The sequence below is a fragment of the Leptonychotes weddellii genome, chromosome 9, assembly GCF_054177405.1.
Source record: "Leptonychotes weddellii isolate Sample4059 chromosome 9, ASM5417740v2, whole genome shotgun sequence".
NCBI classification, from domain to species: domain Eukaryota; kingdom Metazoa; phylum Chordata; class Mammalia; order Carnivora; family Phocidae; genus Leptonychotes; species Leptonychotes weddellii.
The window spans coordinates 4803310-4816201 of NC_138377.1; the positions used below are offsets into that span (position 1 = coordinate 4803310).

The 12892-nt window shown below is 56.5% G+C and overlaps 1 protein-coding gene across 5 annotated transcripts in view; it reads left to right on the forward strand.

Moving 5' to 3' along the window:
* The window catches only part of BCL11B (BCL11 transcription factor B), a 92165-nt gene extending 79279 nt beyond the window's left edge, over positions 1-12886 (forward strand). For all 5 annotated transcript variants that reach the window (XM_081829964.1, XM_081829967.1, XM_081829965.1 and 2 more), the window contains one exon: positions 10661-12886. In XM_081829964.1, coding sequence (XP_081686090.1) covers positions 10661-12714 — 2054 coding nt within the window. In that variant the 3' untranslated portion in view covers positions 12715-12886. The remainder of the gene's footprint in view (positions 1-10660) is intronic.
* The last annotated feature ends 6 nt before the right edge of the window (positions 12887-12892 follow it).

A 12892-nucleotide genomic window follows, 5' to 3' on the forward strand; every position in this document is an offset into this window, starting at 1 on the left:
TTTCTTGTGTTTTATCAATCCCTGCGGACCGGAACACTTTGGCTATGACGCCATTCTGAACAATATACATATATTACTACTTGTTTGTAGTGTGTGGGTAATGAGTCCCCTCTGCATTAGCTAACCTATATAACTCGGCGTCGAGGCTCTCCATAACGTCAATTATCTCCTCAGAGCTAAACGTACACTCCATTAAAACGAGATTTACTGCCCCTGCAATACTTCTTGGGGTGGAATGTGAAGATTTTTGTGGATTTAAGGAAAGGAAGGAAGCCTTATTCCTGCCTTGTGAAGAAAGTCATGAATAATGGAGAAGAGAGACTTCCTGTGTCAGCCAGAACGCGTGCGTGAAGATACCCATGAGGTGTGCACACGCTCGCACACACCGGCTCGCACACTGGCAGCTCATGCCTTGAGTTGTGTGTGTTTTTTTACCTGTTTATTTCTTAATTCACTCTTTATTTTTCCATTAAATGATAAGGAGGATTTGCTTCATGCTTCCCCTACACATTCTCTGCTAAATTCCTGTCCCCAGAGTGCTACGGTGCGTTCAGAGAACCGCATATATTTGCGGGGGAATGGGGGATGGAACAAAACCACCAAAGTAAGTGTATCTCTCAGCCCACCAGAACCCACTGTTGTAGGTCCTTTTCAGAGAAGTCGACAGAAAGATTTCAAGGGAATCTGACGATGCATTCATCTATTTTGGGGAAGACATACTATTTCCAGCTGATTTGCGTGCCTTATGTAAAGGGGGGGGAAGCTCTATAAAGATGATCTTGAGGAATGTGCCGTAGTTTTTCGAGAATGCCGTAAGTGCGTTGCCACATACAAAATCACTCCGCGTGTCAGAAGGGCCTCCGGCTCTTCCATCTTACTAGCAAACACCACCGTTCTCACCCTTCCCCGAGATGCCCCCGTGGTCAGCAATATTGCTTTGTTTCAGGGCTGGGTGGCTGTTTCCTGAGCCTGAACTGCACACCTGGCCTGACCACAGAATTGAGCAGTTGAAATCGAGACTGTTTGGGGAAATCTGGGGTGCATGGTGCCTGCAGCTGCAGTTCAGTTCTGATACTTCTTTGTTCCTCTGAGAACCTGGACCACCCTGTTCCTGAAGCTGGATCACAGGCCTAGGTGGTTCAGATGAGAATCTTGATGGAATAATAGAACTCCTGCTGGAGAGAGTGATTTTGAAGCCACCTTGTAGGCTAGTGAGCCTCATAGATTGGATTTTAAATTTCCTCTTTGCATTTTCCAGCCCCCCCCCACCCCGCCCCAGTTTCATTTCTTTATATCTTACGGTTTCACAGTTCAGAAAGGGTAGGTCTGGTCTCAGAAAGAGCCCTTCAAGGGATTCCCCTTCATCCTTTGGTTATACTGACATTTTGTTGCATGGAACAGTTTTTGACTCAAGTAGGCCTTGAGTGTGGGTTTGAAAATCTTCATATTTAAAAAAAAAAAAAAATCAGGGTTTTCACCGTGATGGAATTGATAGCGATGGAATTTAATCTGTATCTGGCTCCATTTCTTTGTGTTTTCAGAGCCTCTTCAGATTGATCTGAGACCCCCTTTCAGTCCCACATCCTTTTCCTTGCCTCTGTGAATCTGGGGTCCCATTTCCATGCCTCTGTGTGTGCAGATTCCTCTGCCAGGCACACACTTTCTTTTCTTGCTCTGCACAACAGACTCCTTCCTTCTGAATTCAGCTCCAGGAGCTCCTCCTCGGAGAGGTCTTCCCTGATCCTCCCACGCTGTCCGCCTGTCCCTCCTCTGGATCCTGTGCCTCATGTCACAGCCTCTCCTAGTGACCTCATGGCCTGAAGCCTTACTAGAAACATGGGGACTCATTAGCCCCTGCACTTGACTCCAGGCTCCATGCGGGCAGACGTACATTGCTGTGTCCCTCCATTCAGCACAGAGCCCGGCAGGTGCTTTCTGCATCATAGAGCCAAGGAAGGGGGGACGGAGCAAGTGACTACATGGTGTCGGACAGATCCTTTCATCATTTGCTACCACAGTGCAGTTTCTGGGGTGCCAGATGTAGTGCGATCCTGGGTACTGTCCTGATGTGCTCCTTGGTTTCCCTAAAAGAAGGATAAGGACACCTGAGAGCAGCACCTCTTCTCCGTGTTTAATATTGAGCCCTGGGTTTGGACGGTGAGTGTGGACGAGTGAGGACAGCCCCGCACCATGAGCAGGCATCTGTGCCATCTCTGGGAGGTACGTCCCTTCCCGGCTGCATCTCCCGTTTCCCCTCCCCGGGCTTTTCTCTTCTTTGCAGCCCTGAGGGTGCACGTGCAGTGCCCTACATCCACACGCCTTCCCTCCGTGGTCTGGGCAGGTGCCCTCTCCCCGGCTTGCACTCCCGTCCGTGCAGTGTTCCTGCCTGCCTGCCTTCTCCCCAGGTGCTCTGAAGTCCCTCAGCAGGTTCTGCTCTGCTTTAGGATCCTTTGTGTCCACTCACTCACCTCCGCTTCTCAGCTCCTACCTATGGCCTCCTGGAGGGGAGGGGTCGTGGCCAATCCCTCTGAATCGTGTCTGCCGTGAATAACTGGATAGTGAGGTGAATGAATGAATGAATGAATGAATGAATGAATGAATGAGCAGCGCATGTCCCTAGAGCATTTGGGACATAGTTAGATTTCCTTGGGTTCACTCACTTCCCAGGTATGTCTCTTTTGCTTGAAGCAAGATTCAGTGGTGTTTTTGTGCACAGCTGCCTAGGGGGATGTTGGGGGCTTGAGTTGGAGGCTGTGGGGGAGGCTGGAGTCCCGGTCTCCCAGCCCTAGTTAACTCCAGGCATATGAAGCACACAGTGGACCTCTGCCCCTGGGATGCTGGCAAGGTCAGTGGACTGTCCCCAAACGCTGAGAGGCTGAGCGGGGTCTTCCCACGTGTGTCAGGTGTCTATTCTCAGTCGAGGTACCCCAGCCTGCAGCTTGCTGGTGTTCATGGGTGTGGGTGGAGTGGTTTGTGTGCCAGCTCCGGGCCCCTCGCCAGGGCCCACGATAGTGGAGGCTGCAGTTTCGTGTGGAGGGGGCAGCCAGCTGTGTGTCTGGACGCAGCACAGGCTCTGGGACTCAGACCCTGTGTGAATCTGGGTTCTGTGACCCATAAACCATATGACCTTGGGTCCTGCACGGAGCTGTGATGAGACTTCATTTCTTTTTTATGTAAGTCTGGATTAAAACCCACTTCCTAGAGTTTCTGTGAGCATCTGCCTGAGAGTACAAGTCCAGCATTGACACGTGCAGATGGCATGTGAGTTGAACACACCAAAGTCAAGGACAGATTATGATAGTACGTGTGATCAGTATCAAGTAGTATTCCCCAAATGCCCGGGGAATACTATGGCGGTGGTGCAGGGTCTGAAAAGACATTTTTCAGGCAGAGAAGGAAAGGCAGGTAATCTGGGCGCAGGGAACAGCAGGTGCCAGCCCGTGTGTAAACACGTGGCCTCAAGCAGAGGACCGGGAGGGTGAGGGAAGGCTGAGTGCCTCTCCTTTGCCATGGGCAGCAGGGGCCGTCAGCCCTGTGATGCGGGAAGATGGGTGGGTGGCCTGCTCGCCCGTCCTGCTGACGCCGGCTTAGAGGGGGGCGGGGCGGTGGCCGTGGCCTAGTGTCCAGGTTCTGTTTGGAGTCCCCTGGGATCCCGGGCTGCCCGGTGGTAGGCGCTGCGGCTGAGAGGCGTGGGCATGTTGGGTGGGCCCTGTGCCCGGCGTGCCCAGGGAGTGGTACACTAGGTGAAGGCTGAGCCCTGTGGGGCCAGGCAGGTTCACCCAGACACCCTCGTCTGGGTGACGATGTGGTCAACAGCGCTGGCCGTGGGACACAGTATTTTCGCAGGTCACTCGCAGTTCTGAAGCACGTGTGCATTGGTCGCTGTGTGGGTGGCCATAGTCACAGCAGCGGCCAAGGCCGGCTCGGTCCCTGTCCTCAGGGAGCTTGGAATCTAGCCCAGATGATGAATTTTTAATCAATAACCCAGGGCCAATAATGTGGCCTTGAGCAACTCATTGAAGTTCCCTGAGCCTCCTTTATTGCTCCTGTCAGTGGTCGCGGTGTGTAGTTATCACGAGGACTAAAGGAGGCCGTGCAGTCGGGAGCCCCACGCCGCAGGCTCTAAGCCCCAGTTCCGCCAGGCCCCTGCGTTCTTCCCTCTCCCGGCACCCTGGCTGCCCACCTAGCAGTGCTCGTACTGTTCATCAAATGATTGAGGGGGCACTAGGTGTCTCGTCTCCCCCTGCAGCGTGAGCTCTGTCCATCTAGGGAGAGTACCTGGCGGACGCCCAGGGTGCCCAGCTCCTGTCTGTGCACTGAACAAAGGAAGAGCCAGTGGGGTCTTGGCTCTCAGCAGGACATACACTGCCACCTCGTTAGTTCAGCCCCGTCTTACCTGGGCCCCCACTTACTGGGCTTCTGTGCACTGGGATCCATGGAGGGCAACGAGGCAGAGGCACGCTGAATGTGGTAATGAGGATCTAGAGGATTCCGAGGCCCGGAGGGAGAATGCAGGGATGGACTGGCCACGTCTGCCACGGGCAGTGGTGGAGGGGCGTGGGCTCTGTGAGGCAGAGCCTGGCTGAGCACCAGGGAGACCACACAGGAGTGGTATATCACCCCCACCCCCACCCCCACCGAAGTGCATCTCTTACTTTTCCATGAGATGTAATCAGCATGATTTCACCGAGTTACCGTGGTTCGAGCCCACAGCAGCACCCCTCCGCTTCTTAGCACATGGGCTGGAGCAAAAGGTAAGGTGCCGCGCCCGGCACAGCTATGCCCAGGTACCTTGGCCCGGGGTCCCAGGTCTGTACACGTTCCTCTCTTGCCAGGGCTTTTATCAGTCGGCACAGGGCTCAAGAGCGCAGCCGGTTGTGTGGCCTCGGGCAAACCGCCTTGCCTCTTCCAGCCCTCAGTGTCCTCCTCCGTGAAATGGGGCCAGTGACAGCTCTTCGGGGCTTGTGTGGAGCCTCGGGTGAGGTCAGCTCTACTTAGCTGTGGACAGGCCCGTGTAAGGATCTAATGATGGCTTAGGGTTCCTGCTGTCGTGACTACTCCCATAGGTCCGACTTGGAGAGAGGCTGAGGTTTCACAGGGTACCTGCAGATCAAGCAGGGGTGATTCTAGATTTCGTAGACAGCCGTGCGCAGAAATAATAGAAACACAAAACCTACAAAAACCGCCCAGGTGGCCAGCTGACATTTTCTTTCTGGGATCATGAAAGGGGAGACGGTTTTTCAACTACTAAGGGGTCTACACATCCAAGGGATACCAGTGATAATAATTACTATCATTTTGGAACAGTGCAGACGATATTGTTAGCAGTTACAGATTCGGGAGGAGGACTGGGTGTGGACCAGTGAACCAAGCCCTCTCTTGGGGCACAGGGGACCCTGGGATCCGGCATCCTGCCCTGCATCTGGGTCCTGGGTTCTGTTGCCCTCCCCCCCAACCCCCAGTGGGCTTACTTGCTTTGTGAAATGTCCCCCTCCAGGGGCCAGGCCTGCGGTGGCCTCGATTGGGTTCCAGGAAAGGATAATCGTGCCCTTCACCGAAGGGCACACAGCATGGCAGGAGAACCTCCTTCTTGGCCATTTTCATCATAAAACAGGCCCTGACGAGTGTAGCGAGAAGGATCAGTCCCTCAGGTGGTGCTGAGCGCTGGAGAGCCGGCGGGGCGCGAACCTGGGGCCGGGAAGCCTGAGGAGGGCCGCGGCCCTCTCCCTGCTGGCTACGGGGCTCTCTCCGCTTGCTTCCCTGAGCTTCCATTCCCTCATATGCACCAGCAGGGATGCAGCCCTTGCCTGGCCTTCCTCAGAGGCGGGGTGAGGAACGACGAAAGGCGCTAATGCTGGCAAAAACGCTAAACCAGCTACGGAGCACTTTGCAAACTGTGGAGGGCTGTGTGAAGCCAAGACCCGGTTCTTAGGTCAGAGTCCAAGGGTGCCGATTCTAATTTTGCCCAGCTTTGGAGAACGGCCCGGGCGGGATCTCACCTGTGGCCCTGCGTGAGCTGGGGGGTGGGGGGGGCATCCTCGCTGCCCCCTCTGAGCAGCAGCGGACCGCTCCTCTCCTGTAGGCACGAGCGCCCTTCCTCATGGTGTCACTTGGCCTTTGGAAAGACCCGTTAAACTAGCGTGCTCAGCTGTGGCTTTTTCATTGAATAATTACTCAAAGGTGTGTTTTTTATTGAACATCCCTGATACCTTTATTGGTATTATTAGAGTAACCAGCATAATAAGGAAGAACAATTATTTAAATGCTCATTAAAAAAAAAAAAGGAACAACCCCTCTTGGTGGAGGGAGACTCATCCGTTGCAGGAGGGTCCAGTTGCCGGTCGGTCCCCAAGCATCACTGTAAGAAATGATGTTTCCTCACTGTGAACAGGTTTTCACTTCCCTGGAGCCTCTCATGCTTGAGGCAGGCTGCATGAAAATTCCTGGTGGGTTTTATTACTGCCAGATTTAAACATGCACCGCCAGGTTCAAGGATGGATACTATACACCGAAACCTACAAAGCCCCACTCGTAACACCTGCGTCATGCTCGATGTACAGTGTGTGTCCCCATGCAGGATCTCACTGGGTACCCCCAGCCGTCTTTAAAGGCAGGTATCTTATTCCCATTCTACTGATGTAGAAATCGAGGCCCAAAGAGGTTGTGATTTGAGTGACTTCACCGTGCTGGGAACATCAAGGCAGAGGTAGGGTCGCCCAGGCCCTCGTAACTAGAGACGGCAGGGAGGGTTTCCAGGTTGAGAAAATCGTAAGGACTCCCTTTAGAGCCAGGAGAGCAAAGAAGATCCAGTCTGGGTTTCTGCCAACTGAGAGTAAAAGCGTCTGAGGAAGGAAGCAAGCAAGCAAGCAAGGACAGACACGGGCCCTGGGTTCTGAGCTGCCAAGCCTGATTTCGTGATCGAAGCACAGCTGACATTTCTAGGTCTGTAGGCCGGGTTTGATGTTGCTGGTACGTCACTTCAAAATATTCTAGGCATCCACCGATCACGTGGCACCTCAGCAGCGACGCGGGGCGCGTGGTGGGAGTGGATCCTGTCTGGGTCGCTGGCTAAGTGGTCTCCTCGTGGAGCTGCCAGCTTACCTCTGGGCAGGTGGCCCTGAGCTTGAGGAGGGGGTGACCTCCGGTCCTGGGACGGGGAGGGGGCCAACCCTCTCGCCAGGGGTCTTCCATTGCATTTAAAAATGAGCTGTCCGTGAATGGTGTGCTGTGAGTGTAAAATATTTAGTGAGTTTTTGAATAGAAAAATGTTCTGAGTGGCTCTTCAAAGACTTCTGACATTGTTCACTTGTTAAAAGTGAGCAGCCCTAGTGCTCAAGGCTACTTCTAGGCAAGAGAGAACCATGAAGTGGTAATATGGAAATGAACATTTCATTAAGGGAAAAAAAAAAAAAAAGCTGGGGGAGAGTGGAAAGAGAGTTGTCTAGGGAGGGCCTTTGAGGGCTGTGAGATTTAAAAAAAGTCAGAAGCTGTCAGATCCTGGGATCGTCGCCTGCAGTGAATCTGGCCATCGTGCGAGGACAGTTTGGGAACCAAAGCAGTTCGGGGGTGTGGGAAAAGAAAGAGCTCACCCCGGCATGAGCAGTGGCTCTGAGATCCTATTTGATGGACACATAGCTCTTCCCCACCTGAGGGTGAATTACGGACAGGTAACTTCCTCCGTTGGCTGCTCCAGAGTTTTAGAAGTGTCTTTTTTTTTTTTCATTTTTTCCTTCTTCTTTTTTTTTTTTAAACAAGAAGTGGAAACATCTGAGCTCTTTAGAACATGTAGCTACAGGCTTCCCAGCAGCTGCCATTTTGAGTTAAAAAAATGTTTTAATCGGCCATTTCGGCTGAAGAGGATTCTTTATTCCTGGCCTGCCGGGGAATTCTGCATTTTCTTCTGATATCCGCATTCCTCACCAGCAGTAGAACTTTCTAGAAAATATGTGGCCAACAGAACAAGAAACAGGAAATGCTCTGGAGTTGAAGCCCAAGGAGATGAAGATGATGAACAAAGAGATTGGGGAAAAGGGGGTGGGGTCCCACTTAAAAAATGAAGAACCCGAGCAGCTGTGTACCATAAATCGATTAATTAGAGTTTCCAAAAGCCAAGGTGAAGGGTACAGAAACGCTCTTTAATTTGAAGATCTACGACCTTGTAGGATGTGGCACTTCATTTGTGTTATTAGCTCCTGTGTCAGAAAGGGACATTTTATTTATCCTCTTGTTATTTATTACATATTTATTCTGCCTTGCTTTAGAAGAGGATTTGAAGAGGACTCTAAATATTGTGGTTTCTGGCCAGCTCTCTTGTGCGGCAGTCTGAGGCAGAGGGCTCCGTTCGCCCAAGTCCATTAACTAATCAGCTAGATAGGAGGTGTTTTCTCTGCCAGCTGAGGGGTGTGCCGGAAGGGAAGGCCCACGGTTGGTACCACCGTACAGCGGGCGCCCCATGAGAAACATGGCAGCCCAGGGCCTTGGGAGGCCTCCCTGTCGTTTTCCAGGCGGGGAAAATTCCCCTCGGGGACTCCAGCGTGGGGAACTGAATTGCCCAGACAGACTGGGTACACCGGAGAAAGAAAATTGCCTCAGAAGTTCTCCTTGAGCTGTTAGCAAAAGCAGAGTGAAGCCGAACCTCACAATTCTTTTTTCCTCTCTGTCCTTCCCCCCCGCCGCCCACTGGTCTCCATACCACCAAACACGCAGACACAGACTAGGAGCCGGGAGTGAACGGATCGCTATGGGGCACCACACTCCTAAAGCCTGTCTTGGTTTCCAAAGGAGGTGGGTGTTCTGGCCTAGTTGGTTCTGGGGTCTGGGAGGATCTCCACCCTGCCTGCTGGACGGGCTGGTCCCTTTCTGTGACACCTCAGGCCCTGAGTGGGGCGGGGAGGTCTCTGCCCTCTGAAGCTGTCCAGCCGAGCCTGTGAACATTGGATCCTTCGGTCATTTGGTTTTTACAGCTAAATGTGAAGCCCCCGGAAACATAACTTGTGTACGGAAAACAAAAAATAAATCTCTGTGCGGGATTTCGGAAGGTCTTTTGGGGAGAGGCTGAGATGGGGGCGGTCTTCTCCACTCTGCACCCTGCTGTATTCTCAGGTCACCTTCTGATTTGGGGTCTGGAAATTAATTTGCAGCTTTGGCTTCACCAGGGAGTCTGCGGCTACCATACTTCATCAGCATTAAAACCTTCCAGGTACAGGAAAGTTTGAAAAAACAAAAGGGGTTTTTCAAGATCTGGGCTGTGATGTCTTGTTCCCTGTTCCCTCCCTGGCTAGCAAGCGAATCTCATGGCAGAAAGCAGGGCCTGCCCGCACCTGCCCCTTTATAGAGAGCATTAGGAGCAACCCCGACTGGAAAAGCAGCAGGCTGCCCCCGGAGGTTGAGGAGGGCGGCCACGAGACAGGTTCTGGATGAAACGTTCAGCCTCCATTTTCTGACTGCCTCAATGATGGACAAAGACTAACGTTTTTGGCTCAGTGCCACAAGTGTCCACTAAGATTTGGTCCCGATGTCACCAGAGCCGGCATGTAACAGATCCACACTTGCCACCGTTCATTCGACCGCCCCGTCAGATTTGACATTCTCCCATTCAGGTAGCATTCCGGCAAAGGTCTTCATGCTTGTCAGCGGCCCCCGCTCCCTCCCGCCCAGGGGCCTGCGGAGGCCAGATTCCATGGGGTGGGTAGGGGTGTGTGTGAGGCCAGAGGGGGAATCGGAGGGCAGTGGGCTTCCTAACATGCTAAATTCCTTCTGCTCCTGTATGTTCATGTGTAAATTTGACGGTACTTTCGGCATGTATGCTGGTGTGTGAAACCCTCGTATTTCCTATAGCTGAAATCCCAAATGATGCAGAGGTATCAGCCATTTCTCTTTAAAAAAATGTTTGCCAGGCAATTGAGTTTGACTTGTGTTTTTTAGAACCCCCTTGGATCATATATTGCCTAATCACTGGTTCTGAAGCTGAGGGGGAGCCGTGAGCTGCGGTTTTGCCCCCCCCCAGGGGACATTTGGTTGGGCCTGGAGAGATTTGCGACCCTCCTAACTGGGGGAGGGAGTGCTACTGGCTTGTACTGGGTAGAGGCCAGGGATGCTGCTGAACATTCTACAAAGCACAGGACCCCCCACCCGCACCCCAGAATCCTCCTGGTCCAAATGTCAGTAGTGCCTTGGTTGACAAACCTTGGTCTGTCATGGTTGCAGGTGTCCCGGCTGTTCTACCGTTGACATCAGGCATTCTCACAACACCGCCTCATTTGGCTTCTGAGATGATGGGGATAAGAGCAACTTTTCTTTAGGGGAGCAAGCCGAGGTCTAGGAATTGGGGGTGCTTGCTGAGGTCGTGTGGCCGATCTGGGCTTTGCCGGGGCCACCTGCCCACAGAGCCAGCTTCTTCAGCTCTCCAGTCGGGTGGGGTCTTGGCCCGCCGGAGGGTCCGACACGTCGCCGGCCCTGGCCCGCTCCGAAGGGCCCCCCCCCGCCGCCCCGGGGCCGCCTTCCAGGGCCACCTTCCGGAGCCACGCGGATCCAGGACTCGCTTCATGCCCGCCCTCCCCCGCCCCCCCGCGCGCGCGCCTTCAGGTCAGTGGCCCCGCGGTGCGCGCGCCCCGTCTGCTTCTCACGCTCTCTCTGCCTTTCTGTCCGTGTGTCTCCCCAGGTAAAGATGAGCCTTCCAGCTACATTTGCACAACATGCAAGCAGCCCTTCAACAGCGCGTGGTTCCTGCTGCAGCACGCGCAGAACACGCACGGCTTCCGCATCTACCTGGAGCCCGGGCCGGCCAGCAGCTCGCTCACGCCGCGGCTCACCATCCCGCCGCCGCTCGGACCCGAGGCCGTGGCCCAGTCCCCGCTCATGAATTTCCTGGGCGACAGCAACCCCTTCAACCTGCTGCGCATGACGGGCCCCATCCTGCGGGACCACCCGGGCTTCGGCGAGGGCCGCCTGCCCGGCACGCCGCCGCTCTTCAGCCCGCCGCCGCGCCACCACCTGGACCCGCACCGCCTCAGCGCCGAGGAGATGGGGCTCGTCGCCCAGCACCCCAGTGCCTTTGACCGAGTCATGCGCCTCAACCCCATGGCCATCGACTCGCCCGCCATGGACTTCTCGCGGCGGCTCCGCGAGCTGGCGGGCAACAGCTCCACGCCGCCGCCCGTGTCGCCGGGCCGCGGCAACCCTATGCACCGGCTCCTGAACCCCTTCCAGCCCAGCCCCAAGTCCCCGTTCCTGAGCACGCCGCCGCTGCCGCCCATGCCCCCCGGCGGCACGCCGCCGCCGCAGCCGCCCGCCAAGAGCAAGTCGTGCGAGTTCTGCGGCAAGACGTTCAAGTTCCAGAGCAATCTCATCGTGCACCGGCGCAGCCACACGGGCGAGAAGCCCTACAAGTGCCAGCTGTGCGACCACGCGTGCTCGCAGGCGAGCAAGCTCAAGCGCCACATGAAGACGCACATGCACAAGGCCGGCTCGCTGGCCGGCCGCTCCGACGACGGGCTCTCGGCCGCCAGCTCCCCGGAGCCCGGCACCAGCGAGCTGGCCGGCGAGGGCCTCAAGGCGGCCGACGGCGACTTCCGCCACCACGAGAGCGACCCGTCGCTGGGCCACGAGCCCGAGGAGGAGGACGAGGAGGAGGAGGAGGAAGAGGAGGAGCTGCTGCTGGAGAACGAGAGCCGGCCCGAGTCGAGCTTCAGCATGGACTCGGAGCTGAGCCGCAACCGCGAGAACGGCGGCGGCGGCGGGGTGGCCGGGGTGGCGGGCGCGGGCGGCGTGGGCGGCGCGGCCAAGGCGCTGGCCGACGAGAAGGCGCTGGTGCTGGGCAAAGTCATGGAGAACGTGGGGCTGGGCGCGCTGCCGCAGTACGGCGAGCTGCTGGCCGACAAGCCCAAGCGCGGCGCCTTCCTGAAGCGCGCGCCGGGCGGCGGCGACACGGGCGACGACGACGACGCCGGCGGCTGCGGGGACGCGGGCCCGGGCGGCGCGGTCAACGGGCGCGGCGGCGGCTTCGCGCCGGGCGCCGAGCCCTTCCCGGGCCTCTTCCCGCGCAAGCCGGCGCCGCTGCCCAGCCCCGGGCTCAACAGCGCCGCCAAGCGCATCAAGGTGGAGAAGGACCTGGAGCTGCCGCCCGCCGCGCTCATCCCGTCCGAGAACGTGTACTCGCAGTGGCTCGTGGGCTACGCGGCGTCGCGCCACTTCATGAAGGACCCCTTCCTGGGCTTCACGGATGCGCGCCAGTCGCCCTTCGCCACGTCGTCCGAGCACTCGTCCGAGAACGGCAGCCTGCGCTTCTCCACGCCGCCCGGGGACCTGCTGGACGGCGGCCTGTCGGGCCGCAGCGGCACGGCCAGCGGGGGCAGCACGCCGCACCTGGGCGGCCCGGGCCCCGGGCGGCCGAGCTCCAAGGAGGGCCGGCGCAGCGACACGTGCGAGTACTGCGGCAAGGTGTTCAAGAACTGCAGCAACCTGACGGTGCACCGGCGGAGCCACACCGGCGAGCGGCCTTACAAGTGCGAGCTGTGCAACTACGCGTGCGCGCAGAGCAGCAAGCTCACGCGCCACATGAAGACGCACGGGCAGATCGGCAAGGAGGTGTACCGCTGCGACATCTGCCAGATGCCCTTCAGCGTCTACAGCACCCTGGAGAAACACATGAAAAAGTGGCACGGCGAGCACTTGCTGACTAACGACGTCAAAATCGAGCAGGCCGAGAGGAGCTAAGCGCGGCGCCCCGGCGCCCCCGCACCTGTTCAGCGGACCCGTTGCCAACCGCCAGAATGCTCACCTGACACTCGCCTCCGTGTCTGCGCCACCTCGTCCCCCTCCCCGCGCGGGTCCCCCCCCAGCCCCCGGGGCCCAGGGGAGGCGGCACTCCAACCTAACCTGTGTCTACGAAGTC